The sequence below is a fragment of the Cryptomeria japonica genome, chromosome 9, assembly GCF_030272615.1.
Source record: "Cryptomeria japonica chromosome 9, Sugi_1.0, whole genome shotgun sequence".
Lineage (NCBI taxonomy): Eukaryota > Viridiplantae > Streptophyta > Pinopsida > Cupressales > Cupressaceae > Cryptomeria > Cryptomeria japonica.
Window position 1 is genome coordinate 635873928 of NC_081413.1, and position 18534 is coordinate 635892461.

The 18534-nt window shown below is 39.7% G+C and overlaps 1 protein-coding gene across 1 annotated transcript in view; it reads right to left on the bottom strand.

Moving 5' to 3' along the window:
• The window catches only part of LOC131078085 (probable serine/threonine-protein phosphatase 2A regulatory subunit B'' subunit TON2), a 245253-nt gene that overhangs the window by 66117 nt on the left and 160602 nt on the right, over positions 1-18534 (bottom strand). The window contains exon 10 of the mRNA XM_058015728.2: positions 9603-9678. Coding sequence (XP_057871711.1) covers positions 9603-9678 — 76 coding nt within the window. The remainder of the gene's footprint in view (positions 1-9602; positions 9679-18534) is intronic.

The window sequence follows — 18534 nt, forward strand, 5'->3', positions numbered from 1 at the left end:
AAACCAGATCCGAATCTGCGTGGATTTCAGATGCCTTAACGCGGTCACCATTAAGGACCCGTTTCCAATACCATTTATGGATAGCATCTTGGAGGAAGTGGCCAATCATGAAATTTATTCATTTATGGATGGATTTTCTGGGTATAACCAGATATCCATTGCCGAAGAGGACAAATTAAACAAGACCTTCATAGTGGAAGATGGTGTGTACGCATATAACCGAATGTCGTTCGGGTTATGCAACGCGCCAGCAACATTCCAACGAATAATCCTTCACATATTTGACAAGATGTTAGTAGGGAACTTCAGGGCATTCCTTGACGACTGGTCCATCTACAGTAACCAGGATGCACATCTGGCCGCACTTGGCGAATGCATGGAGAGATGCAGGTGAGCCCGCTTAGCACTCAATCCCAAAAAATGTTGATTCATGGTGCCTTAAGGGAAGCTGTTAGGACACATAGTGTGTAAGGCTGGACTCAAGACTGACCCGAACAAGATTCGGGTGATAGTGGAAATGGAGGCACCAACTGATGTCAGGGGAGTCAAATCCTTCCTAGGACACATAAGGTATTACAGGTGGTTTATCAAAAATTTTGATCAAGTATCCTGCCCTCTGGACAAGCTGACGAGGAGAGGTGAACGGTATGCATGGGGGATGGCTCAGGAAGAAGCCTTCCAAGAACTGAAGTCACGGTTGGTAGGTGCGCCAATCCTGACATATCCGAATTGGGACAAAGAGTTCCATGTACACGTCGACGCATCAAATTTTGCCATAGGGGCCACACTGGTGTAGGTTAGCGATCACGGGCTAGATCACATGGTATACTTTGCGATCAAACTCCTGTCAAGGGTGGAAAAAAACTATAGTACGACAGAGAGGGAAGCCCTAGCGATGGTGTACTCTGTCCAGAAGTTTAGACATTACTTACTGGCCACGTCGTTCACATTCTATGTGGAACACCAGGCGTTAATGTACCTGGTGAATAAGCCAATCATTCAGGAGTGAATCAGCAGATGGTTGTTGCTGCTGCAGGAGTTTACATTCAACATTATTGTACGACCTGGGAAAAGCCATGTGATAGCCGACCAGCTATCTAGAATCAAGTTAGGGGAACCGGCAGAAGGAGTAAATGAAGACTTCCCGGACGCCCACTTATTCCGCATTGTCGATCTTCCTGCTTGGTACACAAGCATCGGGGAATATCTGACGACATCACAATTCCCTAGAGAGATGTCACCGGGGGAGTGAAGGAAGCTCGTACTAAGGAGTAAGACATTTCAACTCATTAATGGCCTTTTCTATAAAATGGGACCTGACCAGGTCCTACGGCGATGTGTCTTGGAGGAAGAAATTCAAGGTGTTTTACGGGAAGCACATGAAGGCTCTGCAGGAGGGCACATGGGGCCCGACACCACGGCCAAGAAAGTTCTATTGGCAAGGCTATCGTGGCCGTCACTGCACAATGACGCCTGGGAGTGGGTGACAAGTTGTGACACGTGCCAACCGGTGGGCCACTAAAGAGGGATTTTATGCCCCTCAACCCGTCCAATGCCCAGGAATTGTTTGAACAATGGGGGTTGGATTTCATCGGACCTTTGAAGGCAAGTGGAGCCCAACGGTGTAGATACATCGTGGTGGCCGCAGAATACTTGACCAAGTGGGTCAAGGCACGGGCTCTGCCAAACAATTCGGCCGTCAGTACGGCAAGGTTTATCTACAAGCAAATCATTCCACGGTACAGGATTCTAATCCAATTGACGAGTGACCGTGGAGGACATTTTGTCAATCATATAATTCGGTTGCTCACGATGGAGTTCAAGATATTCCACTCCTTATCAAGCCCCTACTATCCTTGGGTGAACGGGCAAGCCGAGGCGACAAACAAAATAATCGTCTCTGTGATTTACAAGTCTTGAGGAGTGCAAAAGGAAGATTGGGAAGAATGCTTACCATCGGTACTGTCGGCATACCGGATGACGTATAAGGTCACCACAGGACAGACCCCCTTCCAGTTAATGTTCGGGCAAGAAGCAGTGGTGCCAGTGGAATTCATGGTGCCAAGTCTTCGGATCGCCATTGACAACAAACTGGGCGACATGGAGAGTCTCCGAGAGCGGTTGTCCACCATAAACAAATTGGATGAGCGACGAATGATGGCTCAGTGGGCGACAGAGACGGCACAGTAGAGGAGGAAAACGTGGCACGACAAACACCTGCGAAGAATGCAGTTTACTCCCAGACAACTTGTGCTGAAGTTTTACGGACGCAATGAAATAAAGCCTGGCAAGTTCAAGGTAAAGTGGTTGAGTCCATTTAAGGTTCACGAAGTCGGCGCGAACAGAGCCATTAAACTATGGACGCTCGACGGCAAGGAAATACCCGCAACAGTCAATGGCTCGAAATTGAAGGTGTACTGGGAACAACGGGAACGCCCAGACCGTGAAAATTGAAAAGAAAAAAAAAAAAAAAAAATTGACTTCTCTGATGCCTTCGCCCATCTCAAAAGTGTATTGTAGCTCAAAAATAAACTGGGGGTCTAGGGGCAGTCCTTGGCGCACATCATTTTTGTGATATTTCTTTTACAAGCAATGTTTTTAATTTCGGCAAATATGAAAATGGGACCTAATCAGTAGAGACATAAAGGAAATTCTCGTACGTAAATCATTGCCAGATCGACGAAAATCATTGCCAGATTGGCGGGAAGCATTGCCAAGTATGGAATGTTACACATTAGTACGGACAAATTAGTACTGACAAAGACCTACTAGTACGGACAAAGACATATTAGTATGGACAAAGACATATTCGTACGGCATTTTAGTCCGTGGAAATTTCGTGCAGACCCGTACGGACAAAAGCGTCAAACGAGCTACACAAATCCGTACGGCCACGAACCTAGACATTTTTCGTATCGAACAATTCCGTACAGATTCGTACAAACACAACTCCAGAAAAGAGGAAAGACATACAATCCCGTACGGTCATTGGTGTATGAAAAAGACTGTATGATTTATTGGTATAGGATTACAAAGGGAATCGTGCGAAGGTGAATTAATCCATGGGAAAGAGAAAAGTCCATAGGGTTTTGAATTGACGATGTTTTGATCTACAGGCCCATATTCTGTACACCATTGCATCAAGGAAAGAGGTCGAAACTTGCCACGCCATACACACTACGGCAGTCGTACCACCATACCGTACCACCATAATGGAATTGGCTATACGCGTACCCCAAGAAACAAAATTCAGTTGATGGAGCAGGCAACTAGAAAGTTGAAGAAATTAGATTGGCGAAGGAGGCTACAGGAAACTCAGAGAGGACAACACGGAAAGGATTCAATGGGTGATCAGCAGGATGCGAGCCGAGGGAAGGCCGTGGTGCAGGTTGCACGCATGCACAAACTCACGCCAAACACTGTGACGTTTGAGGGACTAGCTCGCAATACGTGCAGACAGTGGTGGGAAACGGCACTAACCCCAGCCGACATTGAGGTCAAAGTAGCCCTTGCCAAAGCACACATCCATGACGCAGTACAAATGCCCATCTTTTCTATTAAAGAATTTGAACCATGCTTGCGCACTATGATCAAAACCTATGATCCAGAGTTGTGTACGTCATCATTTAAGTTTCAGCATACAGATATCATAGTTTCTTTCAATCCGGATGATTTCGAGAGGGTTTTTGGCATTCCGGATAAAGGGAGAAAGATTGACAAAAATACAACAAAGATGTCCCAAGAAAGGAAAATGCAACTGTTAAAAGAAATGTGTCGGGATGACTTGACGACAGCCGATTGGGCAAGGATTCTCACACCGCAGGGCAGAGGGTTAAAGAAAGATACCTGGCATCAGGCAGCGCTTGCTCGATTTCATGCAGAGTCGATTAATTGGCGCAAGTAGGGCGTCGGATGCAGCGGTACCTATGATTGCATTGATGCAGGGCCTGAAGAAAGGTATGGTATATGATTGGGCGAGTTTGTTGTCAGATAGAGCCCACGATTTCTTGATGCTGAAGCACAAAGTTTTTTACATGCCATACCATGCCATCGGGTTGTTTTTGGACTCCGTACGAGTACAGGTACCAACCAATCTGAGAGGGTGGCGACCACGAGACTGCATTCATTCCTTGCAGCTAGCTATTTTCTATTGGACAGAGTTGGACGCAATCATGGCTAGTGGAGAGGGTCAGACCAGCAGGAAGAGAAGAAGGCAGGTCCCAGTGGTGGTGTAGGCCAGTGACATCGACTCAGGACTGGTAGAGAGTGGTGCAGACGAGAGTGTGGAGTCTGAGGAGACATCGAGGTGTTCTGGAGGGGACACTACTTTCCGACTCTCGGAGCTGGCCGAAGTAGAGGTGGCGAGAGGGACCCCTGGTGCAGAAGAGGGCGGTTGCGCAGTGTCTTTTGGCCAGGTACCACGTGGAACTCGCAGGCTGCCAGCAGGGGGTGTGGCACAACCTCCAAGAGAGGGGGTTCGGGCAAGGTAGTTGCTATTCACACCAGCATTCCTGCACGTGGATGGGGAATTGACACCACTTTCCTCGTCTAGGGTGACGACGGGAGTCCTCCATGGATGGCCATTCCAGCATTCGGGCAAAGGCATCCTTGTCCTATAATGCAGACACCTGCAATGACCACCACTCCTTGTATTCTAGTGCGCTCACCTGTCACAGACCAGGAAATAGGGACGAAAGGCATGGGGCAGGCAAAGGACAGTGGGGAAGCAGTGGAGGACACAGACACATGGTTGGACCGGCATGCCGCCACACCCATAGTTCCGGTAGGACCACCACCTGCTACACCTCGCCATCCTACACAGGCTGAGGTAGTTGATTTGGGGGAGCATCCTACACAGGTAGAGGTAGTCGAGTTGGTGGAGCATCCTGCATAGCTGGTTTTGCCCACTAGTGGCAAGGAGGAGATGCCTTCACAGATGGGCCTTCAGGACGGAGGTGTAGGGAGGACCCAGCCTACTGTCGTAGCACAATTTTTTGCTGAGATGGAGGGGGCAGTTCAGCGGTTGGTAGCCTCCATAGTTGAGGAATCCATTGTTCAGCCAGCCTTGGAGAGCCTACGTGAGTTTGCTACTATGGGGGTAGGAGAGGCATTCCAGAGGTGCTTTGAGGCATGGGGATGGCCGACCATAGACCTACCTGAGATGAGAGTAGAGTGGCAATTTAAGGAGGTGGCCGGAGAGAGTCGAGTGCAGACTTTGGTGAGACAGATTGAGCAAGTTGTGCGGGATGGCTATTACCGACTCCGAGAGGCTCAGATCCAGGCAAATAGAGCTGCGGAGCTGGCCGCTCGCATCGCGTCGTTGGAGACGGAGTTGGCCCAGCAGTAGGCCCGAGCCAACCGCGCGAAGGAGGTTCTGGACACGGTGCAGAGAGAATTCAGCTCTGTGAGAGTAGCCCTGGCAGCTGAGTCAGAGATGAGGACCACAGCAGAGACCAGCATTACCAGCCTTGCAGCAAAGTTGGAGGCGAAGCACAGGGAGCTCATGGAGGCTGTATTCAGGGTGAAGCGATCACGAGAGCACCAGTTGGTGGCCGAGAGGGACCTTGCTTATCGCACTGATCAAGTGGTGCGGTTGCGGGCGCAGTTGGCTTCGACATTAGCACCCCCTTCTTCTTCAGGGACGCCCTCTTGCCCTCCACAATGATTTGTTGTTTTGGGTTTCAGTTTTGCTTGTACATCATTCCCATTTTGGTTGTATGTCGTCCGGAGACGACATTTCTTTTTGGGGGGGATGATGTTGTCGGGTAATTAAGCATTAAGGTAAATTGTGTTAGCGTCAGCAGTTAACCTGTCGGTTGTCGACAGTTGGCACCGGGTAACTGACCAAACTCGTTTATATTGTATCTGTTTCCAGTCTTTGGGATGTCATTGTAGTCGAACATATTGCTATATTTGTATGTACTGGCTTATTATGAATCAAAGAACACTTGTGAGTTCCATATATTCTGTGTACTTCTGTCATTTATGCAATGTCTTAACCTGACACCCTACAGGGAAAACAAAGTTTCCTTTATAATCATGATTCATGGTGTTCTCTTTTTCTTTTCAGGTTTGAAGCAAGGAGTGGTACATAGGTGATGGAAGGAATAAACGTATGGAGTGATGGAGAACAATGCCAAAGAAGGACATCACAAAATGGAAGTGCTCAAGATAAAGGAAATGAAGGATTCTCAACATGATCAATGCAAGGCATCACAAAGAATCCCAAACATGAAGATGACAAGGAAGATTTTAGAATGACCTTGGATTTGGAAATCCAAGATAAAAGGAAGGAATTCAACAATGAAAGACAAGATCTACATCATCAAGAAACTAAAACTACAAGGATTCTCAAGACAAAGAATTCCAAAAGATAGGACATTTCAAGAGGTCCATGACATGAAGACGGATAGATGAACAAGGCAAGATGAGATGAAATCAAGATTCAGTTACAGTGAGGAGATTAGATCTAGGATTTCCATGAGAGATGAAATGCTAAAGAGGATCAAGATTGACATTGTGATAGCTTTAGAAGAGTTAATCAAAGTTAAAAACTCATCTATAATAAATATGAATTATCACAATCAGTTAAAGGCTTGATAATGTTGAGCATCAAGAGATATGGATAAGGAAATGGAATTTTACAAGATATGCATGCTGAGGCGGCACCCATTCATCATCAATCAATCAAGTTATTCTAAGTCAACATGTCCAGTTTCATCGAACTTGATTCATCAACAACCATACATGTGGACGGCACTAATTTCAATGTAATAACTTCTATTTTCTCATTGGTCCTTTACCCTCAAAGGACGTATATTCAAAGCAATACAATTTCCTCATTGGAGAATATTAAATGTAAGGTTGTGGTTGTTGTAACTACTCCAATAAGGGTTTGCTTTCAATTATCTTGGCCATTGATTTCAAATCAATCTTGGGCGTTCATTTGTAATCAAGAGCTCTATATAAGGCTTTGCTCTTCTCATTTGTAAAGAGTAATGGTTGATAGTTAGAGAGTAGCAGTAGGACACAAGAAATTGTTGTCGAGACTATGGTGGAATTAATACATGATTTTCATTGAAGATATGGTGGATCTTTATGTGTTGTTTCAACATTTTGCACGATTTCTACTTCTCAAAAGTTTAGTTAAAGTTCATTGATTGTAATGGAGAAATATGAAGATGTTTGATGGAATTTCGATTCATACCATTTGTACTTTGTTGATTGGAAATTTCCATGTATGGTCAATCTGAACCTAATTTAGCACTAGTTCGATTGTGGCTATTCATTTGGATTGGACCAGTATTGGGTGTTTGGATGAATGTTTACAATATGCAAATCTTTCGTTGCCTTGGGAGATTGCATCAATTTTGTGTAGTGGTTTCCTCATGGCAAAGAAAAGCTTGATTTATGGAATCCATCTATCAAAGCACTATTCATTATCTTCATTGACCTTAGGATCTTAGATTAGATTTCTCTAAAGCATATCCTTTTGTCTTTTATTTTTCAAGTCAGTTTAGTATTCCAAGTTCCAGCTATGCGTAAGTCCCTTTGTGTTAACCAGCAAAATCACACCAATTCACTGAATCTATCCAACATAGAGTCGATTGTTAGCATTGTAAACCTTGGGGTTGCCTTATTTGGTCACATTGTTTAGCATATGAGGTTTCCTTGTTCAAGAGAGGATAGAATACTTAGTATTTTATTCTATGTTTGAAGTGTCATAAAAAACATATCAATAGACGCCACACCCAATGAGGCACTCCAATGACCACAAAGAAGCTGGAATCCTGATTGAAATTGATTGAAATCATTTGCAGATGTCAAATAGCAATATAAACTCTCCAATCCAAACACCAACCTCCAAGAAACTCCAATTGCACTTCCTAGGGCCATATGGCCTTCCCAGAGGAAAGGTACAGTCAGCAATAAAGATGATTAAATTTGAAAATAGAACTTCACTTCCCTTCTCCTATCTTTGTAAATCGATATCAAAAGATAATGCTCTAGAAACTAAAGAAGAAGCTGATTATTGTCACCACTACAGCACAGATGTGATTCCTAAATGAAACCACCATTATCTTCCAAATTGGGTCTTGTACCAACGTAGAAGATGTTCCTTGCAAGGGTTTTGGCCCTCACAAAGCCACAAGATGAATAAGTTCAACCAACAAGAGAAATATCCAGAATATCAATTCCAATCATAACAATATGAGCTCCAAAATTCTCTTTTATAGGCCTTTCAGAACACACACTTAGCTAGGGATGCTTTTTTATTTTATTTAAAATCCTTGTCTTCCCATAAAGTGGGCGCCCAACCTATTAAAGTCAATTCATATATATTTTGCACTTAGCCCCTTTTAATTTTAACTTTGAGTGCCATATAGTCAATATGTAAATAAACGATAAAGTTGAATATTTAATTTAACTTTATAATTAATTGGTATTTAAATTAAAAGCACTCAACTGTATCAAATGTCAAGATATCATTATTAACCACATCCTCCAAGAAATCTAAAAATAGTAACACTGACAAATGGCTTAGTCGGTGCCTAGGCTGACTTCGTAAAAATAGTATCGGAAAACTACCCAAAGCCACTCTAGAAAAGGACGTTGTGCAAGTCTCAACCCCCTGAGCTCAATGAAACACCTGTCTTTGCCAACAACTAGATCAAACTGTCATCATGAGTTCCCTAACCCTAACTCATTAGCCTATAGGAACCCGCTGAATAGGATAACGATCCACCATGCTGCAGTGCTTTGGAAGGGGACATTTTATATACAATTGAGTGCATTATTGTGAGACCAAATCATTAAGTCCTAAGCTTTGCAATTGAAGAGAAGCCTATAACTCAACCTCTTGATAAGTTGAATGATTTCTAGGGACTCTTCACCTACCAATGTGAATTTATTCATACTCCGATGAAGCTGTTGCTTCGTTGAATAAGGCAGTCATCTCAGAGGTAGATATTCCCTTATCTTTAAAATTCTACATTAAAATCTTAGAGACCCAAATGATACAATGAGGAGTATTTCTCCCAACTCATTTTTATTTTATCAATTGAAAAAAATGTCACAACACCATCTATACCTATTTACCACATCAATACATATAGACTAATTCTTTTAACATATTTTCACATTTCACAGTGAAAAGTACAGTGATCTCTCCTTTCAATCATATGTTCGAGGGATGATCATGTGCTCATGTTATGCTTTATGCCAAGAACTTCATTTATTAAGCACATAACTTTGGTATTAAGAGTCCCTAAAATCCAGCAAAAAGAACCAAACTGCACATATATACATACGCCCATGAATCCCAAATATTGATTTGCATCCAAGCAATTTTAAGATTACATTTTGTGTGAAAAAAATAATCCAACAATGCTTAACTGTCTACAAGTTCAGCTTTAAAAGAGGCAAATGAATATATTTCACAACTCAAAAAGCTATTATATATTCCACAATTACAAACATAGATCAAAAGATTTATCTGCTCAAAGCTTGTTTAATTTGGAAAACCCAAAGTCATATACATAAAGAGATATTATAAAAGAATAACTAAACCATTTTATTTTACAAACAGGAAATATTTGTACCACAAATTCTTTGAGCTGTTGCTAAAGAAAACCAATTCTCGCCCTGGTCACTATCAACAACTTCCTCTTCATTTTCCTACATAAAGAACACAATAACATCAAAAGTAAGAACAAGATCATGTATTGAATGAACCAACACAATAAAGAAACACAAAACATTATAATAAACAGGAATATAATATGATAAAAATGACAACTAACTAGGCATCACTTCAAATTGCTCATCCTGAGGTATTTTCTATAAATGGCACTGACCTCTTGGATATTATCATTTCCTATTAAGTTTTTCTAAGTCACTGCAATAATGCATGCCCAAGAATTCTTGCAGACTTTTTATGGCCTAGGATAGAAACAGTAGCATAAATATCTTCTAAATGAGCAAAAAAATTGTCCTAGAAAGATACACTATAACGCATTAGAAGTAAAAGTTTGAATATATCATGCAAGATGAATGTACATTTGGTATGTTGCCATCTAGCTTATCGCAATATAAAACCTATAATTAGCAATGGACATAGTCTATCAAGAATTATTTGGAATTTGTGCCCAAATTATTTCTTCGCTGACAAAATACAAGAAAATCTATACAAATTTGGATGGACAATTAGCACCCTTTATCAATGACTTCCACTTATTTTGGTTGTGCTCGGTCCCATCCTACTCCAAACCCTAAGGCTTTTCATTCAATAATTGCGGTAGGTTCACATACTATAACTGAACTTATTATTTTCTAGAAGCTAGTTTGGGTATCAATGCTCCTATTACTCCTAGTTGTTTAAGAAAAAAAAATCTATTCAACAATCCATTATTCCTCTTGTAGTTAGTGTTTTGGCTTCCCAATGAAATTCCCATGTGGTTGATGACTTTAGTGCTTCCCTATGGAGGTAGTATACCTCCCTTTTCCACGTAAGTATGTGCCTAGCGATTTGCCCTCCAATGAGGCTACAAATGATGTTAAATCAACTCAAGGGTTTGAGATTTGGTTGAGATCTATATGAAGATTCCCCTACTTGAGCCAGGGATGAATGTCGTGGACGAAGAAGCTCATTGTGTTGAGATGGAAATAGTTTGCAAATTAAATATTTTTCTGGCCTAGCTCACTTGAGCGTCCAAAAATAGATAGCCCTTCCTTTTGAAGGATGGAGTAATCTACTCTTGTTCTTAGGGTTCTTTTGTTGTTATCATTTATAAGATAAAGGAGAGGGAGTTTATTCTTGAGGGGCATTGTTTTCAGAGAAGGCTGCTCTTTTACTTTCGTCATCGTATCCTATGTAGGACAAGGACTGAACATCCAGCTCAGAACAGTTAAACTAAACAACAAAGTAACAAACATGCATACAATAAAATGGACAATCAAATTGAACACAAGATCTGAATTAGAATTACAAAATTCAAAACATGAAACATTGCTCAAGACCAAACAAATACAGAATTATTATCTAGTCACAAACTCACAAACTATGAATTTGCAAACTCACAAACTATTCTTAATCAAAAGATGATTTACTATGTAAATGAGAATGTGCATTCATACACATCATGGTCTTCAAACAAAACTTATCACAAACTCCCATGGATTAGACAACAACTCAAATTGGCATGTCATTACAAATTTGGTTTGTCTAGTCAATGTGGCTCAGTACACCTAAAAAACCTTCAGCACACAAAATGTTTTGTTGTCGTCTATAGTATCCCACTAATTTTTTTTTTATTTTTTAGACCAATAACAATTCATCCACAACAATTAACCCGTTAAGGTTAGAGGAATAAAGGAAAACAACTGAAAGGGAACCCTTCCACCTTTTGTTCACCGAGAGCCCAGACTGGGAGGGTGAGAGCATACAGTGTTCCGGGGATCGTCAGCAGCAATAATCAAACTGAAAATTACAATGCATGGGCGGCAAGCCAGCCCCTTCTGCTTATCCAACAGGATAGAAACCAAACTCTTGGCAGTAAACCGACCAAGGAGAAACCACAAGGAATTGAAGTACAATCACTCTACCGCGTATTTCAATGAGAAGACATTAAATTAAACAATCACTCTACCGCATATTTCAGCGGGAGGACATTACATTAAACAATCACTCCACCGCATATTTTAGTGGGAGGACCATAGCATTAACTTATCACTCGACCACTCATTCAGTGGGAGGACTGAAAATTACAAATCTGTTGAATACTAGGCAGCAAGCCAGCCTCTTCCACTTATTCAGTGGGATGAGAGTTACAAAGATAGAACTGGTTAGTAGTACTACTACCTAACCTTATAATAATAGAGATGAAAGGAGAGTAATGCAGATTTCTACAATAAGGATATAAATTTCTGTTACAACCAATCTGCAGGCTGAAAGTACAAACCAGCAGCCTATAGAAATACCAAAATACTCATAACTCCCTCATTTTACATCCAAATCAACTCAAACCAGTCCCAAATCCACCGTACATCATAAGCAATGACAACCAATCAAAACCACACCCCAAACAAACCCTTATTTATTTTGCACGCATCCCAATGCAACACAGAAAACCCACGCCTAGCCTAAGAATTTCGATTTGGCATAATAAAGTCATAACTCAAACAAACGTGCTATAAACTTACAAAGTTTATCGCCAGTGCTGGGAAGGAAGATCGAGCTGATACCCATAACCGTCAGTCGCTTCAGCAAAGAGGTGTGATCGAAAATATGCTTCGGCCACAGGCAAAACCAGCGAGTCTCCAGAATCACTTCAACACCAAAAATGTCTATGGTAAACTCTGAGAATGTAGGAGAATACAATGCACAGCTAGGTACTGTATTTCAAGTACGAAACCGGGTAGCACTAGGGAGACGCACTCCGAAGCCTCAAGTTCTGTCGCCAAACCGGCAGCATAACATCACAAATTTTCAAGATACCAAAATGAGAGCCCAAGTCACTTATTTATAACTTTGTGCCAACCAAATTCAAATTCAAATGCACTCCAAATACGCCCAAACCAAATGCCATTCCATTTCATCCACATTTAGCATTGCATTTCATTTCATTTCCTTGCACAAGTTCGCCCTTTTTAATAAATATAAGTGTCATAAAATAAAGTGTAAAGTGGGCGCCCAACTATGACTTCCAAATAAAAAATATTACTAAGGCAATATACTTAGAAAATCGCCCATTTGCCTTGAGTTATAATTTACTTATTAACACCATGACGACCCCCTTGAAGTCATATGCAACTTTTGCCCAAATAGACTTAGGATAAAATTAATATTTTCTCCCTTCCTAAGTCGTCCATCCATAAAATAATCAAATATCAATACCTCATGCCTAAGGTATAATATATTAAAATACCTTCTCAAATATTGATTATTGCCAAATTGAGCCGGACACTGGAGTGTTGGAAATCACCAAACCTGAACTGAGTTGGGGCTCTGAACTAAACTACCAAAAATAGTCATCTGAGCTGAACTGCAGAATCCTTGCCAAGAATAGCACCAAAAAATGCTGGAAGACCAACTGCTCAAACTGACCTGCCGGAAATAGCCATCTGAACAGGCCAGCTGACATCCTGCTAAAAATAGTACTAACTAAAAATAGCATATTGCTAAAAATAGTAAGTGTTTCCAAAGTGATTTTAACCACATTCTAAGCAACCGTCGCACTTACTAAAAATAGTAAGTCAAGAAAAAGTCACTCGATGCAGATGCATGTCGAACCATCTTGAAGCTCTCTGAAAACCTAGAAGGAATCCAGAATCCAAACTGTCAAACTCCCACATATACGCCCTGAAAACACAAAAGAATCCTCCTAGAAAATAGGAAACCCTAATTCTCCTTTCCAAATAGCCTACGAGTCTCCAGAATAGGCCAATGGACAACTGAATGCACATCACTAAGAAGGGGACATTACATCGTCAATTGTGCTTCGTCTTTTTTATTGGTTCAATTAGGCTTGTGGATTCTTGAATCCCAATTAGTGTTGCAGTGCAAGGGTCAAATTGTCCAATGGCCCCATCATATTTGCTTAATCTCAAAATCTCAACACAAATAAGTATTCCTTCCTTCAATGAAAACCTCGAATATTTAAAGAATCCTTATGACAACTGATTCTAAATGATCAAACATGTAGATCTATATTAGGCAAAATCCTACACAAGTTCTAGGCAAAAAGCATGATCAAGATCTTACCACATAATTCAAATTTTCTAGTATGATCAAGAAGATTCAATAAGTGCTGCAAAAATACCTTGACCAAATCATTGAATGCTATCAAAATGGCATCACAAAACCTTTAGAAAAATAGTAAAGTACAAACTCTATCTCAAATTGCAAAAATAGAACCTACAAAACAAGTAAAACAAACAAAAACAAACCACTTGTTTTGATCGATATAGGATAGAATGTAAAACAGAAAGATTGAAAAACCTCCCTTTATAGTTTTGTCTGGACTCTTGTTCATAAAACAAAGTATTGGTCATGCTCTTTGTAATTTTATTTATATCTCTTTAGAGCTGGTGGCTCTTTCTCATCCCATCTTTGTGAGCATCCAAATTGAAATGGATATTTTGAAGGCTCTTCAAACTAAATTTTGGCTCAAAGTGAAAACTCAAATTTGGAAACAAGATTGGATTAAGAGAGAATAGTTTTTCAATGTCATAAATATTATGGTTTTGGTCATATTCAAATGCATGTACAGGATTTAAGCATAAGGCTCCTGGTCAAGCATCCTGATGGATGAATGCAAAGCCTCACCATCTAGTGGTTCTAGGTGCCTCTAGTGGGCTTCTCATGAGCCCTCTTTGGCACCCTCCTCTTGCAGCTGTTTCCCCTCCTACTTATGCGCCTTATTCATTTATTGAGAATGTGTACTTACTGGAGCCTCTTGTTGCAATTGTATCCTCTCCTTTTGCTTGTGTACCTTCTGCAACTTTTGATCATGTGTCTAATCAATCTCCTTTCAAAATATGGAGTGACCTTCAATTTCTTTGTTTGGCCATAGTATTGTGTATCCATCACCCATTGTTGGGATCTCAAATGAGGGCGATTAACTATTAAAGATCTCCCCTCCAATGGTTTTGAGATCTCAAATACAAATCATCTAGCTAGGTCATTGTATCCTAGATAGTTTTCTCTTATATGTATATGGGGCTGCATTTGGGGCAGCCTAAGCTAGAAGCTTGTTTGTTACTGATGACTTTGTTACCTTTCTTACAGATGAAGCACCCAATAGAACCCTCAACTAACTAATCAAAACATGTATACATACACGCATGAAACTTTCCGCTTTTAGACAGAATATGTAATGTGAAAATTATCAAATGCCACAATGGAGGGTGTATTTGTGTATTGCTTTGACATTCATTTTACCACTCCTAGGTTTCCTTGGGATGGTTTATTTCAGATCTAGAATCTTTGGCAAAGCATTTCACTAATAGACAAAGTTACATAAGGATCACAAAATCACGTACTCAAAAGAGATAAACACTTCACAATAAGAATGTGGATCATAAAAATAAAATACTCAGAAAAGATAAATGATCCATAAAAGATAATCCTTATACACACAATCCAGTAGATAGATCTTTAAAACAAAAGTATAATCTAGACTCCAAAATTCTCAACATTTTGTGTAGGGATGCAGCCACAATATATTAATAAACAAAAAATACCAAGATTATCAAGTTTACATATGAGAACACAATAACTACAAAATGTATTAAACCGACAAGAAAAAAATATTTTTAAATTTTTGTGTAAGAAGCTAACTACAAAATACACTGAACAGCTATATTACAAGGTGTATCCATCAGAAAAGATAAAGTATACAAACATAAATATCTTAAATACATCTTTTTAAAAGATATGCACTTCAAGATTGATCTCTTTGCATCTTTTAGATATATGTATTTAGGATATAAATGTTTGTTTATAATTAATTAATAAAAAATTAATTAGTTCATATCAACTAATATTATAATAATCAAATTAATGTATAATTATTATCATACTAACTATTCCAAATCATAATTAGAAAATATGAATAGATTATTATAATATCTCTTCAATTGTATCTACATTTTCATAATTTATCTACAGTTTCCTTTACCATTTTAATTAATGGCTTTATGGTCATTCCAACATATTTGATAGCTCCAACTTTCTTGGAGAATGCCAGCTTTTTTGGAATAAATACAGATATTGGCTACGAGATGGGGATAAAGTTGAGTCAATTAATTCCTTCCGGGTGCAATTTAAACATTTTGAGTGCAATTTCAACATTTTGAGTGCATTCCAAACTTCTTGGAGGAATCCTCTATTTTTGGTAAGTGTCAAATATTATTAAGATTGATGTCTAGTGAACTGCAGAGTACATTGACATATTCATGATTCACCTACAAGCTATTTTTGTATTTTCTGAAACTTTGGCTACATATGTGAAAAATAATTTAATAACTAATAATGAAATGTTAAGTTGTAGAAAAAACAACATAAAAAGATAGTTCATTTTAATTTTTTAATAAGGTGAATTTCAGGTGACTAAAAAGTCAAAAAGTCAAAAATAAAAGTTACTTTATGGAGCAAAAGGGATTATTATTTAAAAAGAAATTTAAAATTATAATTTCTGGAAAGTTCTATAGATGGTTATAAAAGAGGTTGAAGATACTCATTACAATGATTCTTGGTTATTTATTTTGGTATAACTCTCTTTAGGAGTTCAAGCTTTGATTCAGCTATCCAACCTAGGACAAAAACCCTAAGACAATATTAGTTTTTTGTGAACAAAAACCATGGTTCCACAGAGTTTCCTGATAGGGGGGACGCGGGGATGGGTTTCAGGGACAAGGAGACCAAGGGCCCAAATTTGGGGATGGCAAATGGCTACAAATGCATATATAGAGTCAACATCAAAATTTAAATTTTATTTTCCAATTTGTTAGACTAGGCTGAAACTAGGCATTTATAGAAATTATATTGTTTATTGCAATGTCACAATGGGCTCTTATGACATGAGTGTGGATGAGGTAGATTTTCCTACTCATAGTGAAACTGAATCTAAATAAGTATCTGACACTGAGGGGGGTGACCATGGGGCTGATCCTGAAGCCCAAATTAGTTTCATGCCAAGTGCAACAGCTAGTACAGAGTGCCCCTATGCATTACAAGTAGAGTATGTTAGGGATCCTTTTAATCGTAAGTCTCTTCTCAAGCATTTTACAACAAAATTACCAAGGCCAGGGACAAGTGATGGCAAAAGTAGAAATGCAACTTTTGTGGTCTAGAATGGTATGGCAGCATTACTAGAGTTAATGTGCACCTTCTTTTTGTTTGAGGAAAAGGTGCGGATATGTGTTCTTTTTAGGAACAAGGAGCAAATCTCAAATATAGAGTTGAAATAAACAAGCTTTGGGTGTTCTTGATGAAACTATAGCTACACCTATGCTATAATATCCCATTAATTTTTTTTTTGAATTTTCAAGGCCGGCAATAACATCAACAAGGAATTAACCCGTTAAGGTTAGAAAACATAACTGAAACCATACTGGAAAGTAACCCTTCCACTTTCTGATCACCAAGTGCCCAATGTGGGAAGGTGAGAGCATACGGTGTTGAGGGGATCATTAGCATGAGAAAACTGAAACATAATGCAATGCTTGGGCGGCAAGCCAGCCCCTTCCGCTTATCCAGTGGGAGAACAAGGAAACTTGGCGGTAAACCAGCAAAGTGAGATACACAAAATAAGAATCACTCAACCGCAATATTTCAGCGGGAGGATTGCAATTACATAATAACCTCAACTCGACCGATTATGCAGCGGGAGGACCATTACACAAGCTATCACTCGACCACTTATTCAGTGGGAGGACTGAAAATTACAAAGTTGCTGAGTATTAGGTGGCAAGCCAGCCTCTTCCACTTATTCAGTGGGATGAGAATTACAAAAATAGAACTGGTTAGTAGTACTACTACCTAACCTTACAATAATAGAGATGAGAGAAGGAGGGTAATGCAGATTTCCACAATAAGAACATAAATTTCTGTTACAACCAATCTGCAGGCTGAAATTACAAATCAGCAACCTATGGGAATGCCAAAATGCTCATAACTCCCTCATTATACATCCAAATCAATTCAAACCAGTCCCAAACCCACAATATAACACTCACAACAGCAACCAATCAAAACTACAACTCAAACAACCCTTTATTTATTTTGCACGCATCCCAATGCAAAAATAGAACCCACGCTATACCTAGGAATTTCGATTTAGCATAACAAATTCAAAACTCAAACAAACATGCTATAAACTCACAAAGTTTATCGCCAGTGCTGGGAAGGAAGAAGGAGATGATACCCAAAATCGTCAGTTGCTTCAGCAGAGAGGTATGAGCGAAAAGATACTTCAGCCACAGGCAAACCAGCAAGTCTCCAACATCACTTCAACACCAAAAATGTCTAAGCAAACTCTGAGAATGTAGAAGAATACAACGCACAGCTAGGTACTGTATTTCAAGTACGAAACCGGGAAGCACTAGGGAGATGCACTCCGAAGTCTTAGTTCTGTCGCCAAACCAGTAGCATAGCATTACAATTTTTCAAGATAATGCAAATGGGAGCCCAAGTCTCATATTTATAACTTCACACCCTCAAATCCAAATGCAAATTCCCTCAAATTCACTTCTCTCATTTGCCTTTCATTCCACTCTACGTGGACCCCAAGAGTGGCGCCATATCCTCAACACAACCCTCACGCCAAAAAGGCATGGGCCCACGAACTTCACTTGGCACATTAGAGATGAGTCATAAAATAATATCTCCTCCAATAATTTCGACATCTTTATTTAACATGAAATTTGCCAAATACTTAGGAAAAAATAGACATTAATCCCAAATTCAATAATCAGCAACCAATAATCAGATTAATTAAATATTAAACCTTAGGATAAGGAAATAATATTTAA